This window comes from Elephantulus edwardii, unplaced genomic scaffold (genome assembly GCF_000299155.1).
Source record: "Elephantulus edwardii isolate Elephantulus edwardi_28Jun2011 unplaced genomic scaffold, EleEdw1.0 scaffold00086, whole genome shotgun sequence".
Taxonomy (NCBI): domain Eukaryota; kingdom Metazoa; phylum Chordata; class Mammalia; order Macroscelidea; family Macroscelididae; genus Elephantulus; species Elephantulus edwardii.
Window position 1 is genome coordinate 8,171,156 of NW_006399836.1, and position 25,457 is coordinate 8,196,612.

General features: G+C 51.8%; 1 protein-coding gene across 1 annotated transcript in view; it reads left to right on the forward strand.

Moving 5' to 3' along the window:
• Positions 1-8,854: 8,854 nt before the first annotated feature.
• The window catches only part of TMEM184B (transmembrane protein 184B), a 26,706-nt gene continuing 10,103 nt past the window's right edge, over positions 8,855-25,457 (forward strand). Inside the window, exons 1-2 of the mRNA XM_006890125.1 lie at positions 8,855-9,099; positions 10,803-10,968. Of these exons, the coding sequence (XP_006890187.1) occupies positions 8,908-9,099; positions 10,803-10,968 (358 nt within the window). The 5' untranslated portion in view covers positions 8,855-8,907. The remainder of the gene's footprint in view (positions 9,100-10,802; positions 10,969-25,457) is intronic.

The window sequence follows — 25,457 nt, forward strand, 5'->3', positions numbered from 1 at the left end:
ATGAGGGAGATATCTGTTTAAAATGGATATATGAATGGGTATTCTTGTCATAACAGAAGTCCAGAGTGAAGGCTGCATAGTGGAATGAACTTGTGGGGGGGGGGAGGGATTGCATAACAATGAAAGAGTTTTTCTTTTTTTGTTTCAAGGAGAAGAGTGACTGGGGTGAGTGGGCAGGGAGAAAAGTGCAACAGTGAACGACTAGAAATCCTAAGTCTGTAAACTTCCATTAAAATTAATAAATAAGTTCTTAAAAAATCACAAGACTAACATTGGGGGAACTCTACCCTCTTGGTGGCACGCCTAAGAGCTCTTTGCATAGCCCTGCGTGTCAGAATGGATGGTGAAGAGACTGAGATTGTTCACAGCTTCAGTTTGCTTGGCAGAATCTCTGAACTTCAACCTTGAGGGTAGATCAGTGTTACAAAGTGCTCTTAGTCCTACCAGTTAAGACATCTCCCCTCTGGTCCTCCAGCAGGCTTGGGCACATGCCCCTTGCTCTGGCTCCCTGGAGCAGCAGTCCCAGGTCAGCTCTGCCTCATGTCAGTGTCTGCTTCTCTGCTGAGGCTGCTGCCGCTGCCCTTGTAGGTCCTGGTAAGTGTCAGTCATGTATTTTGCCCATTTTCTAATTGGATTGTTTGCTTTGGTTTTTACTGCTGTGTCTTGAGCATACTTTATATATTTTAGATGTTAGTCATTTGTTGGCTGTGCAGTTTGCAAATATTTTCTCTCATGCTGTAGCTTGTCTCTTCACTTTCTTAACAGATCTTTCACAGTGAAAAAGTTTTTCATTTTTCCTGAAACCAGTTTACTGTCTTTTTCCCATTTGTGGAGTATCCTCTTGGTGGCATGCCTAAGAGCTCTTTGCATAGCCCTGCATGTCAGATAACTTCCCCCAAAAGTTTTATCTTTTACATTTAACTCCATGACCCATTTTGAATTACTTTGTGAGAAAAATTTGTATTTAGAATTAGCCCGCTGGACTCAGTTTAGATGATCCCAATTTTGTTGGCAACATCCAAAGCATCATAGTCAGGAGCAAGTCGAACACAGGCCTTCTTCTCTCCATCAGGACTAATCAAAGAGTTGACCTTGGCCACATCAGTGTCATAGAGCTTCTTTACAGCTTGTTTAATTTGGTGCTTGTTGGCCTTGACATCCACAATGAACACAAGTGTGTTGTTATCTTCTATCTTCTTCATAGCTGACTCAGTGGTCAGGGGAAATTTGATGCTGGCATAGTGGTCAAGCTTGTTTCTCCTTGGGGCGCTCTTCCGAGGGTATTTGGGCTGCCTTCGGAGCCTCAGCATCTTAGGCCTCCGGAAGGTGGGTGACGTGCGGATCTTCTTTTTTTTTGGCTGTGGATGCCCTTCAGGATGCCTTCTTGACCTTTAATGCCTTTGCTTTGGCTTCAGTTTTGGGAGGGGCAGGGGCTTCCTCCTTCGCTTTTGGCGCCATCTTCGTAGAAAGGTGAATAACTTTTTAAATACAGTGTAATGTTTCACGGAGAGCTCCCATGTGATTTACAGACTCTGTAAACCCACTGGAGGGTCAGCTGTGAGTTGGTTCCAACTTGTCAGCACATCACCACAGTGAAGTTTAGGTTGAAGTTCTAGTCTTATATTTGCCTCTGAATGTCCATTTTTTCCAGCTCCATTTCTTGAAAAGATTATCTTTCCTCCGTCGATAAGGACTTTTGTATTCCATCATGCTATTTGTACCCCAAAAAAGCAAATGAATGTACTGTTATTGAGTGCATTTTAGCTGGGTTGCTAACGTTACACTAGATTGCATTATGGAAGGTGATTGCTGTATATGACATTATGACACATTGTGTCTGCAGACACACCTCTTTCCTGGGGACATGGCTCCATTCATAACATTATCTAAGAGCTCCCTCCTCTTTGTTTTTAAGCCATTAGTTCATGGAGAAACCCATCATTTGTCCTATATAGGCTGCTGCTCTCTCTTGGTGACATTTAACTTGTGCCTCTGGTCCGTGGGTTTCTTGCAAACGGGTTGTTAGAGCTGAGGTTTGCTTCACTTTGGGCAAGAATCCTTCTCAAAACAGCTATGAGATATCATCTCACCCCAGTCAGAATAGCAAAATTCAACAGAACAGCAAGTAACATGCTGGCGAGGATGTGGAGAAATTGGAACCCTTATTCACTGTTGGTGGGAGTGTAAAATGGTGACACCACTGTGGAAGGCGGTATGCCGCTTTCTCAAAAAGTTACAAATAGAGATACCATTTGAGCCAGCAATTCCACTACTGGGAATATACCCCAAAGAGACCATAACCGACATCCAAGCAGATATATACACACCCATGTTTATTGCGGCTTTCTTCACAATAGCAAGGAGTTGGAAACAACCTAAGTGCCCATCAACAAATGAATGGATAGAGAAGCTGTGGTATATTCACACAATGGAATACTATGCTACATTGAAAAACAAGGAACTCATGAAATATTATACAAAATGGGTGACCCTGGAGGACATTATGCTGAGTGAAGTATCTCGGTCACAAAAGGACAAATACTGCATGGTGCCACTGTTGTAAAACAGGACTGACCTTGGGGTTGGGGGAAGACTGAGAAAGATGGGTTTATACTGCATTGAAACAGATGAGGGAGAAAACTGTTTAAAAGGGATATGTGATTAGGTATTTTTGTCATGACAGGAGTCCAGAGCGAAGGCTGCATAGTGCAGTGGACCTGGGGGAGGGTTTGTATGACAAATAATTTTTCTTTTACTCTTCCAAGAGGGGAGTATACTAGGGGGAAGGGTTGGGAGGGGAGAAAAGTGTAACAATGAATGAATGGAAATCCAAAGTCTCTGTAAATTTTCATTGAAATTAATAATAAATGGGGGGAAAAGAATCCTTCCTAGGTGTGTGTGCTTGCGCGTCTATCCCATGAGGAGAGCCAGGCTGTCTGGCCGCCCCGTTTACTGTAGGTGCTGTCGAGCCTACAGGCAGCAGGATGCATCACTGACCGCCCCTGGACCGGCCTCACAGTCGATGCTGTGTGACGCAGCCCCGCTGTCAGTCCATCCTGCTCAAGGTCTTCCTCTTTATCACGCTGACTCTTTCCCAAGTGTCTTTCTCCCAGGACTGTGAATAATACAAACACCACAGTGGTGGCTTCAAAAAGCAGACATTTCTCTTCTCACAGATATGGAGCCTGAAGATCTAAATTAGGGTCTTGGCTGTGTTGTGGGTTCTGTCTGGAGGCCTCTCTTCTGGTTTCTGGGGACTGCCAGCAATCCTTGGCATTCCTTCGCTGCTTATAGATGCGCCTGTGTTATCTTTCCCTGTGCGTGTGCACACGCCCATACTGCTCTTTTCATAGGACAGAGCTCAGATAGGCTTAGGCGGAGGGCTCACTCTGCCCTGGCTTGTTGGCTTCGCTAACATGATGTGGGGTTAATAGAAAGAGAATTGATGCCTTCAAGCTGTGGTGCTGGAGAAGAGTGTTGAGTATACCATGGACTGCTACGAGAACAAACAGGTTTGTCCTGGAGAGGGTGAAGCCAGAATGCTCCCTGGAGTCAAGGATTCTGAGGCTTCATCTGACATACTTGGGGCATGTTGCAAGGAGGGACTGGTCCTTGGAGAGGGACGTCATGCTTGGGAGAGTGGAGGGGCAGCGAAGGAGAGGAAGACCCTCGATGAGATGGATCGATTCTGTGACTGGAGCGGTGGGAGTAAGTGCATTTGGGATGGCTAGGTTGGCACAGGATAGAACAGCGTTTAGAGCTCTTGTACATAGGTTCACTATGAGTCACAAACGACTCAGTGGCACATAACAACAGCAACATGACATAAGAAAGCACGGATTTCCGAACAGAGTCATAGAGTGTGTAACACCATAAAAGTCCAGTGACTCTTAGAACGGCAGTGGAGTATGACCAAAGCCCAGGGAGCCCTGATGGCATAATGTGTTCATATTGGGCTGCTGACCGATAGGTCAGTGGTTCGAATCCACCAGCTTCTTCATGGGGAGAAGGTGAGGTAGTTTCCCCTCATCAGGATTTAGAGCCTCAGTAGCCCCAAGTTGGAATCAGCTTGATGGTGGTGGATCAACAAAGCCCCCGGTAAGGACAAAGCCCCCAGCCCGCAGCTGCCCTCAGCCTTTCAGATTCTACTAGATGCCTGGCTGGTGTCTACTCTTGGGGGGGGGGGGCGGAGAATAGCTTCGGCTGCCCCAATTCCAGGGATTCTGGACCCCTAGAGTTCTCAGTGCTGGCCCCCCCCCATTGGATCGCCTCGGGCACCCTGCCCTCACCCAGAAGGCATCCATATCTGCACCTCTCGGCTCCCTCTCATCCCTCCACCATCCCGTGTTTATTCATTTAGTTTGGGATGGTAGACTGGGATGATGATTTACAACCCGGCTCTTTTTGAGGAATTATTTTTGGCTTCGCTTTTCAGTTTTGCAGCCATCGTTCCCCGCGTTATTATTAGACTTGTCGCTGTGCCTTTTTCAGAGCTTGCCGCCAGTCTTTATATAGACACCTACATTTTTTCAGTTTCTTTATATAGCTGCCCTCTCCGTTTTCGTGTTTTTTAATGTAGATGCACCCCTTGGTTAGGGGCCTAGAGATTATTTGTGTCTATAGGAAAATCACACAGTAAGGGCTCTTGCAGCTTAATTTACCTCCAGGAGGGGGTGTGGTGTTGAGGGGCAGAGGGATTGGAGAGGGTCGGATGGAGCTGGATATGTGGGAAGGCTCCTTTCTGCTGAGGGAACCAGAGCAAGGTGGCCTCTGCGCCCTGGGGTCAGGCTGGGGGACAGCGCACCTCAGAACGGCCCAGGGAACCATTGTCAGTTCTCAGGCTCGACGGAGTGTCCGCTGTCTAACCTTGGGAGTCGGGACCAGATGGTCGGTTTAGGGGCTCAGATGCCCTGGATAGTGGTGCTGGCAGTGACTGTTTTACAGATTGAAAGAACAAACAAATGTGCTGTAGAAGAAATGCTTCCAGAATGCCCCCCTGAAAAGCAAGAATGTGAGACTTTGATTAGGCAGTTGGACATAGTGTCAGGAGGGGCCGGACCCTGGAGAAGGACATGACGTTTGGCAAAGTGGCGAGTCAGTGACAAAGAAGACTGTGAAGGGGTCGGATGGCTACGGTGGCCTCAGGAATGGGCTCAGACAGAACAGTCGTGGTGGTGGTTGTGGTGCAGAAGCGGGCCGTGTTTCATCTGTGCGCTGGAACCCGCTGTCGTCACCTGACAGTGGGTCAGACCGCAGACACCCTCGGGCCCGGGGGAGCTGCCGCTAGCTGTTTGTGGAGCTGGATGCTGGCTCAAGTCAGGGCTTTTTTTCACAGTCCCCACGTCATCCTTTAAAGCTGCTTCTCTAACCGTCAGCTTGTCCACTGTTTGTGTCATTGTTCCTCTGGATCTTGGCAGAGTGTGCGATGAGGACGCCTCAGCCCTCCCTCCAGGTGTTGGGTGGCATTTACGAGCCTGTCAACAGGTGGCAGCACTGACGGGCACTCCTTGCTCAGGGCTGTGTGGTGGCTGAACGGTGGCCCTCCCCAGAGCACAGTGTCAAGTAGAAAGCAGGTCCCGCCTCTGGCCTCCACTTGGCTCCTGTGTGTAAACCTCTGAAGAGAACCGAACATGGTGCTCCTCCGCTCACTTTTCCCTGTGAAGCGTTTCCTTTGTTCCCACTGGTCACTCAGGAGCTTGGCGTTGGAATAGGAACCTGCTTGGACTCCCAGGGTGGGACTGAAAGCACTCCTCTAGGCCATGTCCACCTGTATTTACTGCCCCACTAGTTTTGCTTTGTGCCTTTTTCTCAAAATGTTAGTTTTTGCTTGTTTCTGAGGTACCTCAAACTTGTTTTGAAATGAGAACGAAATAAATGAGGACATTTGAAATGAGGAGTGAATAGCTGATAAAGCCTCCTTGGAGGCAAGGATTCTGGGGCTTCGTCTGACATACTTTGGACATGTTGCAAAGAGAGACAGGTCCTTGGAGAAGGACATCATGCTGGGTAGAGTAGAGGGACAGCACAGGAGGGGAAGGCCCTCTATGAGGTGGATTGATTCAGTGACTGGGGTAATGGGGAGTAGGTGTGTCAGAGGCAATGCGATTGGCACAGGATAGAGCAGGGTTTAGGGCTGTTGTACATAGGGTCGCTATGAGTCGCAAACAACTCGACGGCACATAACAACAACCACAATACAGTGAGGGAAGGATGTCTCCCAGCCTGCCAGAAGATTAGAAACATCGCTATAAAAGCAAGTGGGAGGGAAAACTCGAGGCTTTTTCCCTTCACCACCTTTCTGAGGAAGGTGAAAGAGCCTCCACACGTGGAAAAATTAAACAATAAACGCTCTTGAAATTTAAAAAAAAAAGAAACATCCTGCCTGGTGTTTTCCGCTTTACTCTCTTTCATGTTGTTGTTGTTGTTAGATGCTGTCAAGTTGGTGTTTACACATAGTAACCTGTACAACAGAAGGCGACCTGCAGGTCTCATAATCTCTGCTGTTTTGAGCCCACTGTTGCATCACCATGCCGATTCATCTCGTTGAGGAGCTGCATTTCCCGTGCTTTTGTTCATGCTTTCCACTGGTTGCTTTTCCACAGCATCCAGAGAGCAGTTAGGAGGATAGTCTTTGATGGAGAATTCAGATCCTAGCTGGAGAGGAAGGAGACAGCCCTTCTGGGCTGGGGATGGCACAGGTGTGAATGCTCTGGGGCTGGGAATGGTGGATTGCGTGCAGGTAGATGTTTTGGTGGTGATGCCTAAATAATGCTTAGCCTTAACATCCATGGCCTGGACGGTGTGCTCACTGCTGGTGCCCACAGATGGGCGGGCGTCCAGTCACCCCGTAGTGTTCTTACAGATGCTGCCAGGCTGGCTTTAATACACAGTTTTACCCTGTCATAGTTATGTCTATGGCCATATCACCCTGAACGTGCCCAATCTCATCCGATCTCAGAAGCTAAGCAGGGTCGGACCTGGTTAGTACTGGGTGGGAGAACATCCAAGTTCAGGATGCCAGCTCTCGGGGAAGATTTTCTCTACCCCCCAGCTCTGGAAGAAGGTCCTTGCCCCGTTCTTCCAACTGTGGGCCTGGCATTCGCAGGCTGTCTCATATCTTACCTTCTTCCCCTGGCCTATCAGCTCCTCAACTCAGGATCTTTGGGTCCAGGCTCTTCTTTCTTGGTAGTTATGGGGGCGCCTCCTCTGTTCTCTCTCCTTTGTCTCTTGTATGATAAAAACTGATGGAAAAACTCCAGGAAAGCATTTCTCCTATCAGATCAGGCTGTGACTGCAGTGCAGTGATGGATGCAGCACCACCACTGCCCCGACCTCACCTCATTATTACCTGTGTGGTGGTGGTGGTGTTGATAGGTGCCCTCCAGTCACGTATGACTCATAGTGACCCTACGAACATATCTGAGCCCTGTCCTGTGCCATCCTCATCATCTCTGGCACTCTCGAGCCCGTTGCAGCAGTTACAGTGTTAGTTGTCTCATTGCGTCATCTCTTTCACTGACCCTCCACTGTTCAAAGCATGACATCCCTTTCCAAAGAATAACTTCTCCTAGCAACATGTTCAAAGTATGTGAGACGCACTTTCGCCTCTTTGCCTCCAAGAAACACTCTGGGTGCTCTTTTTCCAAGACACATCTGTCTTCCTGGCAGTTCATGGGATATTCAGTACTCTTCTCCAACACCACAACTCGAAAGTATCAGCTCTTCTTCTGTCCAGCTTATTCATTCTTATTCATCGTCCAGCTCTCAGAGGCAAAGCAAACGAAAAGACCATGGTGTACCTTAGTCTTCAAACTGACACCATTAACAACACCCAGAGGTCCCAGATGGAAGGTGACAACGTCGGATCACATCGCTAGGGATGCCTCCATCCTCGCAGGACCGCCTGACCGCTGGGATTCATGGCCTACCCAAGTTGACATATGCCTTAGGGGACCCATCCAACCCATGACAGGGAGTGTGCAGTTTCTGGAGAGATGCGTGGGTGCCTGGCAGAGCCATCTGCCCCTGAGCAGTGAAGGCCTGTCCGATGGAGAAGGTGGCAGGCAGTTCCTGAGCTGAGAAAATGATGAGCACTTTGAAGGTGGTGACCTGGGTGGGGAAGGACCACGAGGTCTACGTGACGTTACAGCTCCATGCAGAGGAGTGGGCATTGGCCTGTGGGGGAACTGGAATGAAACAGAAAAGAAAAGGCTGAAGTCTTTTACCTGAGATCACACCAGTGTTCAGCTCCACAGGATCTGAGCACCCACGATGCATGTGTCACTATTCACACGGGCTCCACAGCCAATAGAGAACTTGAATGAATAGAATAAAAGTAGGTTAGTCCCCGGGTTCAACTGTAATGAGTGCTCTCATCAGGGAAGAGACTGAAAGGACGCGGTGGAGCAAGCCCAGGGGTCAGGCGGAGGCGGAGCCAAGGGCCCCTGGCAGGAGCGGTCCTGCCATGTACGGCGAGGCCAGTGTGGATGATGGATGAGGTGGAGGTGGTTGGAGTCAGGTCAGAAGGCCCAGCCATCGGGCAGCACCCTGTGGGCTGCTGGGAGCACGTCAGCCTTTACTCTGAAGGAGATGGGAGTTACTGGAGGGTTTTGAGCCGAGTCTGAACTCGGCTCACGTCTTAAAAGGCATGTCCAACTGGTGACTGTTGGTGGGGCTGAGTGTGGAAGCAGAGATGGGTGGGAATCTGCTGTTATCCCGGGGAGAGGTGACGGTGGCTGGACGTGCTGGTGGGTGGACAGAGTGGGAAGAGTCCTGCTAAGCCATTGAGCCCGCCACTGACCCAGGGGAGGGACTAACATTGAGTTGTTTGTTGTTTTTTCCCCTCTGTAGGTTAGCTTGTCACTTCCTCCAGGGGTGCCTCTCAGGCAGCCCCCTGCTGCTGGCACCATGACAGTGAGGGGGGCCGCACTGGCCCCGGACCCCGCCTCGCCCACCACCGCAGCCGCCTCACCCAGCGTCTCCGCCGTCCCTGAGGGCAGCCCCACGGCCATGGAGCAGCCTGTGTTCCTGATGACCACCGCTGCACAGGCCATCTCCGGCTTCTTCGTGTGGACGGCCCTGCTCATCACCTGCCACCAGGTACCCGGGAGTCAGGAGCCCCAGAACCCCTTGAAAGAACCCTAAAGGAGGTAGCTCGATCAGCAGACTTTCTGTTAGGCGAGATGGTTGCTGTTAGGTGCCACTGAGTCGACTACTGCCCTGTGACCCTACAAACAACAGACCTGAAACCTGCACTGTCCTCATGTCGTCCATGACCACAGTCACTGTCAGTCCATCTCATGGACAGTCTCTTTCTTCCTGACCCTCCACCTTTCCCACCATGATGTCTTTTTCAAAGGACTAGACCCTCCTGATGTTGTTGTTGTTGTTATGTGCCGTCGAGTCGCTTGCGACTCATAGCGACCCTGTGTGCAACAGCCCTAAACTCTGCTCTATCCTGTGTCAGTCGCACTGCCTCTGGCACACCCATCCCGATTACCCCAGTCACTGAATCAATCTACCTCATAGAGGGCCTTACCTTCCCCTGTGCGCTGTCCCTCCATCCTCCCAAGCATGATGTCCTTCTCCAAGGACCGGTCCCTCCTTACAACATGTCCAAAGTATGTCAGACAGAGCCTCAGAATCCTTGCCTCCAAGGAGCAGCCTGGTTTAACCCTTTCCAGGATGAATCTGTTTGTTTTCTTGGCAGTCCATGGTACCCTCAGTACTCTTCTCCAGCACCACAGCTCAGAGGCATCAATTCTCCTTCTAATCTCCTTAATCACTGTCCAACTTTCTGATGCATAACAAGTGATAGCAAAGACCATAGCCTGTATCAGACGCACCTTAGTCTCCAGAGAAACACCATTGCTCTTCAGTACTTTGGAGAGGTCCCTAACAGCAGACATTCCTGACGGCGTGCCCAAATGTGGGGTGAAATGTCATCATTCTTGCCTCTGAGGAGCACTCTGGTTGCACTTCCTTCAAAACAGATTTAGGGTACTTTATAAAACCATTATTGTAGAATGACTGTGAGGGCCCAAAGGGGGGGTTAGAAATAGAGGGGTGAGGATGGGGGTGGGCTGTTAGTCATAGGGCTGCACAATTCGATGGGTGGGTGGGGTGAAGGAAATGGGAAGGATCTTTTGTGAAAAAGTGTATTCAAACTTTGTAAATAAATCAGAAAAAATTTAAAAATGCACAAACCAACCAACACAATAAACAGATTTAGGCGAGGGTCCGTCCTGGGGGGAGTGAAACCAGGTTGCTCCTTGGAGCCAGGGATTGGGCTCACGTACTTTGGACATGTTGTCAGGAGGGATGAGTCCACAAAGAGAAAAGGACATCGTGCCTGGAAGGGTAGAGGGTCAGCATAAGAGAGGAAGACCCTGGGGGAGATGGGATGACACGGTGATTGTGGAAGTGCGGGCAGTTGTGTCAGGGATGCTGAGGTTGCCTCAGGATATAGGGCAAAGCTCAGAGCGTTGGTTCACAGGGTCACTATGGATTGTAGTCGACTTGACGACACCTAACAACAATAATAACAGGCCACACTAATCAATAACCAGTGTCAGGTCCATGCTCGCTGCAGCCGTGGTGCACGACTCCTGGGGTGGGTCTCCCCGCTGTCATTTCACAGAGGACGCGTGGCTCAGGGACACGTCTCAGAACTAGAAATCATAGAGCTGCAAGTCACAGCACAGCCGATGGGCCCCTCAGTGGGGGAGGAGAGGAGTTGGGCAGTTGGGTGGCCTGGCTGGCGGCCGTGGGGCCTGGCCGACCTGAGCCTTCCTCCTCTGCAGATCTACATGCACCTGCGGTGCTACAGCTGTCCCAACGAGCAGCGCTACATCGTCCGCATCCTCTTCATCGTGCCCATCTACGCCTTTGACTCCTGGCTCAGCCTCCTCTTCTTCACCAACGACCAGTACTACGTGTACTTCGGCACGGTGCGCGACTGCTACGAGGGTGAGTGTGTGCGGGCGCGCCGGCGAGGGCCCGGCCCCGTGGCCTCATTGGCTCAAGTGCCAGCCAGGGGCAAGGGCCACAGGCCTTGTTGGCTCCTGGTGTCTTCGCAGTGAACTGCTCCCCACCCTTGCTGGCGTCTGGGAGTGTCAGGAACAAGGAGGCTTGTTGTTGTTGTGAGCCATCCCGTCCGACTGGCTCACGGCTGACCCTCCTGTAGGTTTTCAGAGACGGTAAATCACACAGGAGTTTACGCATCCTCCCATGGAACACCTGGGGATTTGAACCACATACCGTTGGGATTGCAGCGCAGCTTCTTACCACTAGGCCGCCCTAGGGAGGGAGGCATGGAGACAGCCATATCTGATTTCTCCACATTCCACAAAGGGGAGCTGTCCTCAGCAGCAGCATCCACAGCACAGAGCCAGTGTCCACGGGGTCAGACATGTCCCACACACTTCTTGCACCTACTTCTAATCCCATCACCAAGCTTACTGCGCTTCTGGGTCTGAAATCCATTGCAGTGGCGCACCAGACCACACATGATCATACTCCCGATTACGGGGTTTATTAGGGAAATCAACAGGACGCGGTTTCTCAGGACAGCTTCTGAAGTGTGGTCACAGGCCCTTGAACCCTCCACCTTGAACCTTTAGGCCAGCTGCATGGGCCAGCTTAGCTCTCTTAGTCCTGCTGACTCTGATGTCTCCCCCTAAGTTCTCCAGTAAGCTTGGGCAAAGGCCCGGCTCCTGGTTCCTTAGAGTAGCAGTCCCAGGTCGGCTCTGCCTCACCTCAGGTCCCTAATTCACTGCTGCGGCTGCTCCTGCTCTCCTGTAGGTCTGGAGGGCACAAGAATCTCTGGCCCCAGAGGGCGTGCACTGCATTCTCTGCTTCCTCTTTGCTGGTGGTCAGATTCTCAGAATCTGCCTCTAAATCTGCTCTGTCCGCCTTGTGGAAAGGAAGACACACCCTCTTCACATATATATATATATTCCCCCCCACCCCCTGGCCACATAGCAGTCATTGAGAGGAAAACCAATTTGAATGATAAGCCCGACACCACAGCGGGAAAGAAGTCCCTCTGCCCGCATTGCTTCTAGAGGCCCCTGAGGCTCATAGCGGCTGCTGTAACCCACTCCTTACTTCATGGCCCACCTCAGCTTCTCCATCGAGGCCCACATTGTCAGGTAACAGCTCTGAACTCAGACTCAGTTGCCATCAAGTCAGAAAAGAGTCATAGCTGACTCCAGCAGGCTTTCAGGTGCTGTAAATCACACTGGAGCAGATGGCCCATCTCTCACCCAAGAGCCTCCTGGTGGGTTCGAACTGCCAGAGAGGCGCCACCTCGGCATTGACAGCACAGCTACCTATGGGCCATGCCATCAGAGCTCCCCGAGACAGGTGATGCCAGTACAGGTGGAGTTAGGGCACCCCTTAGAGACACCCTGTGGGAAAACCTTCCCAGACACCTGGACTGTGACCCTCCACCTGTTTCTTTCTTCTCAGTTCTGGCATCTCTCACAGGGAGGAGCCATAAATCTGTAATCCACCTGTAAATGGAGAACAAGGTAGAGGGGATGAGGGGCTCTCCAGGAACCTGTGCCCGGTTGAGGAGTGGGTGCAGGACCTCTGCCCAGCTGTCCTCATTCTGTGCTGCCAGAGAAGAGGCCTCATTCTGTGTGTAGAGGGTGTTAACACTTGTGTTATAAAAAGGAGACACTCCTTGGCTCCCAGCCTCCAGGAGCGTGTGGCCACTCAGCCAGTCCCACCACTGAGCGAGCTTCGGAGGGCTGACCTTGGGGGGCTGCAGGGAGGAGGGAACGGGTAACCTGTGACTCAAAGAATGAGTTGGCTTTGGTCAGGTGGGTGCTGGGGATGAACATGTTCTGGGAAGAAAGGAACACTCACCCTCGGTGAGAGAGACCGAGAGGTCTGGGTATGTTTGGGGGAACTGTGCTGGGAGACAGAGCTCAGTGAGGGGATTTATGAGGTGCCTGGGCTTGGGGAACGCTATGCTAGGAGGAAAGTGGTCTGTGACTGAAGGGGTATTTTGAGGGACCTGGGTGTGGGGGAAGTGGTCTGTGACTGAAGGGGTATTTTGAGGGACCTGGGTGTGGGGGGCACTGCTGGGGGAGAAATCTCAGTGACCGAAGAGTTGTGAGGGGGCCTGGGCTTGGGGGGCACTGCTGGGGGGAGAGTAGTTTGTGACTGAGGGGGGCAGTTTGCAAGGGGCCTGTTCATGGGGGGGTGTGGTACCACGGAGAGAACAGTCTAAGGGGGGGGTTGCAATGAGTGGGAAGGACAGAGGAAGTACAGCTTGTTGGTCCACACAGAGAAATCCAAATAGTTTTGTTTTTCTATTGTTTAACTACTGATGGCCAGAATGGGACATGACTGGACATTAAGCCCTGCTCTGTGTGGAGGAAGGGCCCCTGAGCGAGAGGGTGGAGGTGCCACGATGGCCCGCCCATGTGGACAGGAGGGTCCTGGAATCTGTTTTTCAGAATCGCTTTTCACTTAGCTCAAGACCCCGCTCTGGCGCCCACCCCTCGGGCTTGGGCATCCTGTGACCTGCCCCATCCTTCCCTTGGGCACATGTATTCTCCCACTTTGATGCTCACATGTCCTGTGTCTTTGTCCGAGCCCTGTGGTGCCCATGCTCTGAGCCTCACGTGCTCTCCCACGCCCACCCCCACCCTGCACAGCCCATCAAGGTGAAGTGACCAGACGTGCTTTCCCCTGTGCTGGGGACAGCTGTCCTGACAGACGGTATATGCTCTCTTTGACCTGGGGGTTCCTGTCCCTGGGCTCCATGCAAGATGAAGTGCACCGTCCTTGTCCCCAAGGTGCTGTTGCCTCTCTTCCTGTCACCCTTTGACCTTGTGCATCCTGAGGACTCATGGGCACTCAGACTTGGTGAGGACGTGGCAGGAGCTCACTGGGGCCCCGCCCACCTCTCCCTCTCCTGCAGCTGCCCTGGGTACATTTGGGCTTGGCACGTCACGTGTGTCCCAGGACCTGAGAAGCTCAGCCCCACTCTCGGTCTGGCAGCTCCTTCTCGTCCTTCAGCCCTGGCTTCGCTGTTCCCTCTATACAGAGGGTTCCTTGACCTCTGGCTCCCAGCCTGTGCACACGCCGTGCCCTGCCACCTGTGCAGACACTAGTGCATAGACCAGGTGCATGCTTTGTTGTTGCCGATTTTGAAGTGAAGTGTCAGTAGGGCCAGCGCGGGGGATGATTACTAAACGCCTGCCATGTGCCTTGCCAGGGAGTTCAACGGCTCAGCCTCTATGACAGCAACTCCTCGTGAGAAAGATGGGCAGTCTCCTGTGCTGGGTGATTTACAGCCTCGGAGACTCAGCCATGAGTCTGTCTGACTCGACGGCATTGAGATGATGCTGTGTGCCCTGCATCCGTCACTGGCTTTCCAGGCTCTTCATAGTTTCATAGTCGACTTGACGGCATCTAACAACTCCTCCTCCCGCTGGGCTTCCAGGCTTGCCCCTCCAGGCGAGGGCACCGACCGAGCAGATCAGAACCACAGCTGACGTTCCTCCTCCAAAACAGCAGAACCCCAAAGAGCACCTCTGGGCATTTCGGGGAGCCATCAGTAGTAGCAGTGGTGTGTGGGTGCTCAGAGTCCTGTGCCTTTTGAGTGCTCACCTCACTCTGGCACCTAGGAGCACCACTTCCAACATTATTTCCTCAGACAGCAGACGCTGCTTCCCGTCAGGGGGACCAGGGACAAGTGTCGGCTCCTTCTCCCTCAGCTCTCAGCATTGAGTGTGGGAACCAGCCAAGCAGCCCTGGCATTGCTCCTGGTGGTGGCAGCAGGTGGCCGGTGGGCACTGTGCCCCCCACCTGGTCTCTTTGTTCAGCTCGTCTGGCTGACCTTCCCCCCACCCCACTGGCAAAGGTCCTAGAAGGAAGTTGGGTGCCCCCAGCAGCACATCTCCTAGCAACACCCTTATCCCCTCTGCCTCTCCTCTCGGAGTTTACAGACTGCTCTGCAGCTGCTAACAGGTCCTGGCCACTCCGGTGCTCCCAGCTTTGGGGTCCTGGCTCAGCCTGTCTTGCCCTTTCGTCCCCCTCCACTCAGTGTCTCAGTCCCTTGCCTTCTCTTCTTTTCTCTGGCAGTTCCATGCAGCTGGCTGCCCTGGGAGTGTTCCCCGCACGCTGGACATGATGGGCTGAGTCCGGGATGAGAGAGCATGCGGGCCTGAGAGCGGGGCAGGGGCTAGGGCGGGGTCCTGCACTAAAGGGAGGAGGGCGACTTAGAGCTCGATTTCTTTTGAACAAGTCTGATGGTTTTAATGCTAAACTAAACTTTCATTTTTGTTAAAATAATTTGTGCAGCATGGTTGGTTAAACACAGAATGACCCTTGTGCATCCATTTTAAAATTCAATTATTTAAGCTTTTCTTCCCCATCTGGCTTTACAGAAAAAAAAAATTCTTTTAGGTAATTCCTAATACTGTTGTTTCTGAATTTTTGCACTGTACATAGTGTTAATGAGGACTCCTACCGTAGACAGTTTTGATTTGGGCTGTATTGATGCATCTCTTTTATGTCTGTTTGGTGTATAGTGTCCAAGAGTATAATACACGTCCTCATGCACATCTGTGGCCTGGGTGCCCAGGTGTATGGGTGCCGAGGTGCCAGATCCTCATCTTAACTCAGATTCCCGCTTCTGCCCAGATGTCGTGTGTAGCTTGGAAGTCACCTTGTCTGTGGCGATGAAGACCCAGGTCCACACTCCCAGCCCTGCTTCCCTGGCTTTTGAGACTCGATGGGTCCAATCTCCATGTTCTGTGTGGTCTACAGGACCTTGATGGGAAGCTGTGTACTAAGGCACCCCAGCCCTGGCTCAGTGACCTGGCCTGTATCGTCCCCTCCTGGCCAGGTTCTCAGGGATAACCGCGGGTTCGCAGTGCTCTGCACCTCAGACACAGGTGCTTGCACAATGCCCCCAAACACATGATGTCCTGTTTCTTAGACAGTATAGTGAGTATTAAGTGACGCACACCTGCATTTTACACCCCACACCACATATACACATCCGTGCACAGCTAGAGAGCTCTGGTGTTGCTACGAGAGGTGGCAGCAGATGGCTCGGGGCTGCCCACTGGTTTTCTTGTCCTTATCTGTTCATGTGATTGTGCCACAGATTCCCCCAAGTCTTTATTCAGTGTTTGCATAACTCTCTCTCCTAGATGCTGTTCAAAGCTAAGCCTCAGTGTCCCGAGATCACTTTTCCTTGTTTTGAACAACTTTTTGTTTTTTGCTGTAGTTTTGTGCTGTCTCCTTGGTTTGCCCAGTTTTGTTTGTGCTTCTCATTGGATTAAGGACCTCCGGTGGTGCAGTCGATAGGAAGTTGCTTCTACCCAAAGGCCATGCCTTGCCTGCAGTTTGAATCCCCCAGAATCTCTGAGATGGGCAGTCCCCTCCCACAGTTTAAGAAGCCCCATGGAGGACCGCTGTGAGTTAGAACTGAGTTGATGCTACTGAGTTTGGGTTTTATCATTCGTTTGGAAGGAGCTTTGTTGGCACAATAGTTAAACACTTGGCTGCTAACCAAAAGGTCAGTGGATTAAATCCTTGGTGGTTCAGATGCACTGAAAAAGGCCTGGTGCTCTGCTTCTATAAAGACTGCAGCCTAGAAAATCCCGGGAGGCAGTGTTGCTCTGTGATGTGGGGTCGATAAGAGTCGGCATCATCTAATGACAACATCATTGATTTTAGTTACTTTAATTGAATTAAATATACTCTCAGTACTGGGACGCTCCAGCGGCATAGTCTTGTAGGAAATGGCACTGTTAACTCGAAGGCAGTGCCTCGCGGTTCGAATCCAGCAGCACGCTGGCACAGGAGAAAGACGGGCAGTCTCCTTCCCTGCTTTTCAAAGCGTCCAAGAACCGAGAACCCGCTGGAGGCTCAGCTGTGAGTGGCTCTGACTCGTTAGGGCTGGTCGAGTCCTGACTGACAGACTTGGGTTTCCTCTCCTCCCCGACGTCCTTCCTGGAGCCCCTCACATCTCTCCAGTCAAGGCTGGCCCCTCTCAGGACCTTTGTCTGCTCAGCTCTTGCCTGGTTCTCTCACTCACCGTCGTCCTGGGAATTCTCTTGGCCTCTCATGTGTTGAATTACGGCCTCCTAGATGTCTTCCCCGCTTTATGTTTTCTCTCTTTTTGGTTGAAACATATCATAGGAATGTCCTGAGAAAATAGATGGCTTGAAAATGTGTGTATGGCACAAAATTTTTTTTGCTCTTAATGTTGTTGTCATTGATATGAGGACAAACGTAACAAACAACGTACCCACCGCTGTCGGTCAGTTCCGACTCCTGGCAATACTCCATCAGATTTTGGAGGTCAGAAGTCTCAGTGGAAACCATCAACCTGATCTTTTTCTCCTGTGGAGTGGCCAGTGAGTTTGAACTGCTGACTTTCCAGTTAGCAGCCCCCAAACTTAACGTCTTGTGCCACCAAGGCTCCAGTATGTATCAGTTCCACATGCTCCAGCTCACGAGTTTCTACATGGGTAATTCAGTGACGTTGACTGTTCTCTGAGGAGTGCAATCATTCTACCCCCCTTTCCCAACTTGTTTCTCCCTTTTAACATCAGCTCACTGCTCCCCTAAGATTCCTGTCTTATTTTAAAGTTGCTGTTATCGACCTGACCCCATATGCTGATAGGTGCCATCGAGTGTGACTCAGAGTGACCCTGTGAACAACAGATCTGAGCCCTGCCCTAAGCTGCACCATCCTCATCATCTCTGACACACATGGGTCCACTGCTGCAGTCACTGGGTCAGTCCAGTCTCTTTGAGGGTCTTCCTCTCCTTCGCTGGCCCTCCACCTTTCCAAGGATTAGCCTCTTCTGTTAACATGTCCACAGCACATGGGATGAAGCTTTGCCAACCTTACCTCCAAGGCTCGCTCTGGCTGCACTTTCTCTAAAACCTATCTGTTGTTTTGGCGGTCCGTGGATATTCAGTGCTCTTCCCTAACACCACAGCTCAAAGGCATCACTTCTGTCATCCTTAGTCACTGTCCGGCTTTCAGACTCTTTATAGATGGATCTTAAAAGAGCACAATACTCATGGTAGATGTTCTTTACTAGTTAAACTATTGTTTGTTTTTAAAGACCTACTTCCCTGGTGGCCTGGTGGTAAGAAGCTGCACTATAATCCCAAAGAAGGCACACGGTTCAAATCCACCAACTGCTCCATCAAAGAAGGGTGAAAAGTCTCCTCTCTTACTGTTCACTCACTCCCTCTTAAAACCTGCTGGAGGATCAGCTTTGGGTCGGTTCTGACTGGACAGCACACAACAACAGAGCGTGTCTTTGTTTAAAATGTAAAATATTTTCAGCGAGCTCTGGTGGCCTAGTGGCAAGAAGCTGCACTGCAGTCCCAGAGGAGAGCGGTTCGAATCCACCAGATCCTCTGCTGGAAGAGGAGGGACAATCTCCTCCTGTACCAGTCAGATCTGATTTGACGATACACACACAAAGAAATAATAAAAAGATCTAAAGATTTTTCTCAGGAATGTGCATAGTTTTGGAGGTTCATCCAGCCTTCATGTTGAAAATGTGTTTGATTGATAGGTGTTTGTCTGAGAATACAGTTGCCAGTTCCTCTCCCTGACTTTTGAAGGCATGCTGTCACTGTCTGCTTTCAGACATAGTGCTTGTGTATCTGAGCTGCTTTTTTCCTCCTGCCTTTAGGATCTGATCTTCATCAGCCCCAGTGTGTCCTGGAACCTCTTATGGTCTTGGAAATACCCCTGCATGCATCTCTGACTATTTCTTCCCTTCTTCTTCCCTGCATCCCACCTTCCCCTGTAATTCTTCATGAGCTGCAGCTCGAGGTGTTGCTGCTGTGTGCCAGTGAGTTGGAGCCAACCCAGAGCTGACCGTCGGCGGGTTTTCAGAGGCAGCAAATCGCACGGGAGAAGACTTCCCGTCCTTCTCCCGTGGAGCATCTGGCAGATTGAACAGTGTGCCTTTGGGATTGCAGCGTAGCATCTTGCCATGTCTAGTCTCCCGAGCACTGAATAAAAACACCCGGACTGTAGGACACAGCTTCAGATGGAGCCTAGAATTTTCTTTACCATTTTTTCCAGCTATATTCCCCCCCCTCCCCCAGTTTGTTGCTTTTAAAATCTTTACCTTTGAGCTTTTCTAGAGAATGTTTCATTTCTTTTGTTTTAACTGTATGTCAGGAGCCTTTGCGTGTTCATTTTTTATGATCTCTTTTCCTTGGTCCTGGAACAATACCAAGAATATCTCTTCTTCTCTCCCGGGAGATATTAATGACAGTTTTCTTCTGTTTCCTGCGTTATCTTTATCTCCTCTGAATTCCTTTCGTTTGTTTATGTGTTTTGATCTTTGACCTTTGCCTTGGGAGCTCTCCTCAAATGTCTGCTTGTCCTTGGCTGGTCTTTGTAGGTAAGGATGGAGCTTTGACTTGCCGGCGTCCGGTTGTGTGATAGAACACAGGCATTTCCTCTGACGTTTTCATGTGGCGCTGGGGGGCAGGCAGGCACCAAGTAACGGCTTTCTGATTCTGAGCCTGCTTCCCTAGGGGACAATTTTCTCATCTGCCAGGAGTTAAAAACTGGGCATCTTAAGGGTACAGAATGGGGAAGGTGCCTGTCAGTTTTCCTGTGTGGCCTTAATGTCTGTGTTTCTCACAGCCTCCTCATTGCTGCCCTCACCTGGGCCAGGTTCTCAGAGGACCGAGCTGCTTTAGCCTCTTTTAGAAGTGATGATTAAGTGTGCCAGTGTTGAGACTCTCCCGTTTTCACCTGCACCCATAGCCATCGGAGCAGTTGGCGCATCCACTAGTCAGAGTTCCTGAGGTTCCAGCTGTTCCCTGCCCACCCCGTCAGTGACCAGTGTCTTCCAGGCTTGCTTTGGTTGGCATCTCCTGCCAGTCATCTCCTTTGCCATCTTTGGTCCTTGATCGTTTGCACCTTTCTCTCCCTTCCCTGTCCTTTTAGTGACATTTAAGGAGGGAGCAGGAAGATGACCGTGGGTTCTGAGTACGGACAGGGGGACGTGGCTGTGGTGTTAGTATCTTGCCATTGGTGGAGAGGCCGATTCTCTAAGGAGTCAGTTACCTGCCAGGTCCCACCGGGCAGTAATTCTCAACCACCACAAGGCATTCAGGGTGGAGACTGAGAGGGGGCTCATCAGGGCTTCAGGTGCACATCAAGTTCCCTGTGGCTAGTGTTGAGGCGTTAGCACGCGCAGGTGACCCTTAGGCAGCACTGGGAGCTGATGTTCAGTAAGGTCTAGAGATGAGGGGATGGTCACACTGTACTCCAGTGGGTGTGGAGGGGCCTGACACTCTAAGGAGACCTGGTGACCACGGCAGCTGAGTGGTCACTGCCTCTTCGAGATGGCGCAGTGTAATTTTACCCATCACCATGAGCTTGTGCTCCCCTCCCAGTTACCTGTGTAGTTTCATCAGTTAACAAGTAGAAAAGAAAGAAAAAAAGGTGAAGGAAGCTGCGACTGGCCAGGGATTTCTTACAGAGTAAGGGTAGAGGTTGGGCTTACACGGGCCTGAGTCTTGGGAGCTACTCCATGCCAGCACGGCTAGTAGGTAGGACAAGTTCCTCCCCTCTAGAAGCACGTTCCCTTGCCCGGGAAACAGCTTTGACACCCGTGAAAGTGACCGAGAATGAGCTGCGGACTGTGGACAGACCTGGCTCTTGGAATCTGATCAAGCATCGTCCCATAGACACAGTCAAGGCTCTGGCCATGACCACAGAATATCTTGCTGGCTGGTAGAAGACCTCATCGGCTGGTAGAGGCTTTGCTGGCTGCTGGAAGACCTCGCTGGCTCTTAGTGGCAGAGCCAAGAATGCGTGGTGTTCAGTCGATCAGAGGCAAGAATGGTGGAAAAATCCAGTTGAAGAGGTAGAGCATTCAGGGTGGCAAGAAGCCATAACAGGCGTGGTCAGTAAAGACAGAAGTGCAGCGGACAAGGGGAGTGAACTGCCCGCCAGACAGTCCCAGGCCCTGGGTCACCGGTCCCTCCCCACCACAGTGTAGCCCTTGTACGTCATTGTCCTGACCACCAGTCCTGAGAAAGAGGGAAGGAATGTTCTGGGGCCTCTTTGCTGAACAGAGAAGGCTTCCTTCCAGGGGGCCAGAGTTAACGGTTCTCCAGGCTCTGGGACTTCAGATAAGTGTGTTTATGAGAAATAAAAAGCTGGGCTAGGAGGCCAACTTTAGGTGCTGGACAGGAGAGTGAGCTTCGAGGGGGCTGATAGAACTAGTGCCCGGAGCATAGTAGGGCCCACTGAGTGAAGGTGTACATGTGTCGGTGTCCCCCTGCACCCGGGAGCTTAGGACGGCCCCAGAGCTCAGAAGGACCCAAGAGCTGTGGCAGAGATAATGGGAAGGCACTTTTTAGCACATCTTCTTTGAGACCCTGCAATTAACCCAAGGCCAGCGGTTCAGTTATCGGTTCTGGAAGGATGCTGGACAGAGGCCGGGTCAGGGGAGAGCCATCTCTTAGTCTACAGCTTCCTGTTCTGATTAGAGGAGCTGCCAGTGAGGAGAGAAAGCCTTGGATCTCAGGGTGGGAAGGGACGTGTGAAGTCACGTGCTGCCTGGAACCCCAGCCGCTGCTTCCTCACTGCCATCGCCTGGGAGCTCACTAACTTACAAGCCAGTCGTTCACCTCTTGTGTCCTCCTGGGACCTTACCCTGACTGTGGTCCCTGCCTGATCCTGTAGACAGATGACCTGTCCTCTGCAGAGAGGGACCTGACACCTTCCCTCCTGATGGGGTTCACGGCCTCTGGATCACTTAGGATGTGGAGTCTGTAGTGGAACAGAACGTCCCGGGGGCCTGGCTCTAGGGCAGAAGAGAGAGAGACTGTCCCTCTCCAGAGACTGGAGGCCCGGTCTGCTGTCCCCCTGGGTACGTAGTTGGGGCCATTTTGGGGACATAGAGTAATTTTGTGTCTCTGGGGATCCCTAGGGAAGCAGAGCAAGTGCTGTAGGTGATGGTGAGGTGACAGGTCCCCGACACGGTCCCCCATCTCGGCTTTCCTGCTCTGCACAGGTTCTCGTGCTCACATCTGGGGGTGTGTGCAGGCTTCTGCTGGCGACGTTGTTCCTGAGATGGGAGGGCAGCGTCATGTGTGGCTCCATCATTTCCTCAGAGGCAGAGCCGTTTGTCCCTACGGCTAGGGAACCCTGGTCTGGGCGGTTGAGTCATGATCCAAGCCCGCCCGTCCTCCCCTCTCTTAGACTGCATTTATTGCCAGATCATTCTATAAAGGAAGCCGTCAGCAAATTGGTATTTCACAGACTGGCTGGCCCCAGAACAGCTTAAAAGGTCAAGAATTTTGTGTGGAGAGAGGCTGATGGAAGTGAAAGGTTCTGGCCAGTCGAGGCCCCTGTCAGTGTGGGTGGGTGTGGGGTTCAGGAGTGGGTTGCTGACGTGTGCGACACAGCACAGGAAAGGAGCGCGGAGGGTGCAGGCTGGGGGCCTTGTCTGGAGGGCAGCGGTGAGCCTGGGGCCCCGTGGTTTCTCTCTGAAAATGTGCAGCTGTGAGAGGGCAACCTCTTTCAGTGGCTGGAGGGTGTGCAGCCGCACCCACGCGGCCCCCGTCTGCACTCACTTCATCCCAACAGCGTACCCCGAGTGCAAGTCTGCACGTTCTCGGCCCACACCTGTCCGTTCACCCCTGCATGTGGACCAGCTGTGCCTCAGCGTCAGAACTGTGGATGGTTGCAGGAGCAGGACTCAGTTCTTGCTGTAAGGAGCTAGAGGAACGCGAGGTAGCTTGCTCCACACTGCGCACCGTGAGCCCAGCTCACTGTGTGTTTCCACACACCTCCGTTCTCCCAGCAACCCCTCAGGAGGGAGCTGTCATTACACCCAGCTTGTAGATGAGGAATTGAGCACAGAGTGCTTCCGACTGCCGTTCAAAGCCACACAGCCTCTAGTGTGGAGCTGTGATTCGTACCCATGGCTCCAGGGTGCATCGCCCCTTACCCCCACCCCATGGAAAATCAGACAGTTGGACAGAGGGATGGGGAGCGTGGGAAATAGAGCATGATGGCAGGACACCAAGGGGGTGGGGACATCTCAGCTGGCTTGGACTCTGGGAATTAGCCAGGCCGTTCCCAGTGCAAGGATCAGAATGTGCCACTGTGGGGAGGCATGAGAGGTCATGGCACAGTCTAGAAAATTCTGAGGTGGTTTTAAGTATATTCCACTAGCTGGGGTTGCAGTAAGTTGGAATCACTTAGCAGCAGCAGGTTTTTAAGACTAAGTAATTATCCCAAAGCTTAACATATAGGAGGCCTGGCAGTGCAGTGGTTAAGCACTTGGGGGTAACAGGTCAGTGCTTTGAAAAACCCACAACCCTGGGGTGGACCTGTGTGACCGTCTGCTTCTGCCTTGGAAACGTTATAGAGCAGCTCTGCTCTGTCCTGTGACCTCGCGATGAGTTGGAATTCACGTCACGGTAATGGGTTGGTTTCTAGCAGTGTCTGACGGCCACTTGTTTTGTTCTTGGACATTATAGGTCAGGAGTTTGGACAGGGTACAATGGGGAAGGCTTGTCTCTGCTCCAGCATGTCTGGGCCTCAGCTGGAGAACCCAGGGCTGAGGACAGGAAACATATGAAGGCTCATCACCTGCCGTGCCACCCGTGGGTGCTGGCTGGCGGCCTCAGTTCCTCTCCCCGTGGACTAGCTTGGGCTTCCTCATGGCATGTTTGCTGTGTGGAAGGGGGAGCATCCCAGGAGATCAGGACCAAAAGAAGGGCAGAAGGTATGGCCTCTTTTAACCTTAAACTCACATAGGAAGGATTACTTGACAGTTGTCACAGGCCTTCTCAGATACAGGAAACAAGGCTCCACTTCTCACTGTGGGATTGTCAGCACCATAAGAAGAAAATATGGAATGAGGTCTTTACAGATATGGCTGCCTTTGGGAAATACCATCTGCTGACAGTGTAACTGCATCTGGCTTGTCTGTTCTGCTTGCCCTTCTGCCTGCTGTTGGTTTGATTCCAGCCTACAGGGACCCTCTGGTAGAGCTGCCTTGTGGAATCTTTGTGATTATTAATGGAAGGGGATCAGCAGGTCTTTCCTGACACAGGGCTGTTGGGTGGGTTCAAACTGCCAACCTGGAGGTTAGCAGTCAAGTGCAAATCATTTGTGCCTCCCGGGGATCTGTTGCCTGTGTGTAGTTTTGGACACAGGTCATTAGTGGGCTGTGACACCCGCGACCACCCAGGAGATGCCCCAAAGTTCTAGAGTCACCTGGAGTCAGTGCGGATTCTTGGCATCACCAGACACATCCTTGAGCTGCTTCTGTGTCAGGCAGGGGGCACACACAGGCTCCTGTCCCCCAGGGGGTGCATGGCACCCCAAGTGCAGCCACAGTACCCCTCCGGTCCTGCCCTTGACCTGCCGCACGCCTTCCCCACTTCCTTAGCACCAGTCCCAGCCACCCTCTGAGGCAGAAGTTCTTGTTACCTCATTTGACAGATGAGGAAACTGAGGCTCCACTGGCCAGTGGCAGCGAGCCCCTGCTCCATGTCTGTTTGGTAAGTACAGTGGATGGTGGTTTTGCGGGGTGCTACCTGGGGCCCTCCCTCCCTGGGCAGGAGCTGTGAGCCCTAATAAAAGAGCTCCTGTGAGTGGTGGGAAACACCCCACATGGACCCTTCTGTACTGCTAATGGTCAGCTAGCTGTGCAGGACAGTGCATTCCCAGCATGTTAACGTGCTTGGGGTCAAGACAGTTACCTTGTGCTAGGTGTCTGCTGTGGCCATCTTGGTGCCCACATTCTGGGGACAAAGAGTGAGGAAGTGACCCTGTGTCACAGGTCACAGGGGGGAGAGGCTAGTGGTCAGTGATCATCCTACTGCAGGAGTGAGTGGCTGGGAGAAATGGCAGGTAGAGGCTCTGTGGATGCCTCGTGGTGCGGTGGGTAAAGTGCTGAGCAACCAGAAGGTCATGGTTTGTACCCACCAAACACTCTGGCTTCTTCTGAGGATTAAACCCAAACTCTTTGCTGCCCGGTCAGTTCTGACTCCTAGTGGCCTTCCTCAGGTCTCCAAGGCTGCAGACCTTTATGAAGAGGTTGCCTGTTGCTTTCCTACAGAGCAACCAGTGGATTTGAACCGACGCCCTTTTGTTTAGCAGCCCAGCACATTACAAAGTCTGCCACAGGGCTCCTTCTGTAAGGATTCCAGGTTTGGAGACCCCATGGGGCAGCCCTGCCCTGTCCTGTGGGGCCCTTATGAGTTGGAATTGACTTCAGTGACCGGGGGCTTCAGAGTGGGCAGTTTGCAGGGATCTCGAGGGATCAGCAAGTGAAGAAGCATGGAAGGGTCAGTCCTGGGAGCAGGATCGGAAACAGCTGTGTTTCATGTTATTAGGATAATAAAGTATAATCGAGGCTGGGACCTCCTGAGCCCGGGGAGCAGCTGGGGCCTCAGTGCAGGGA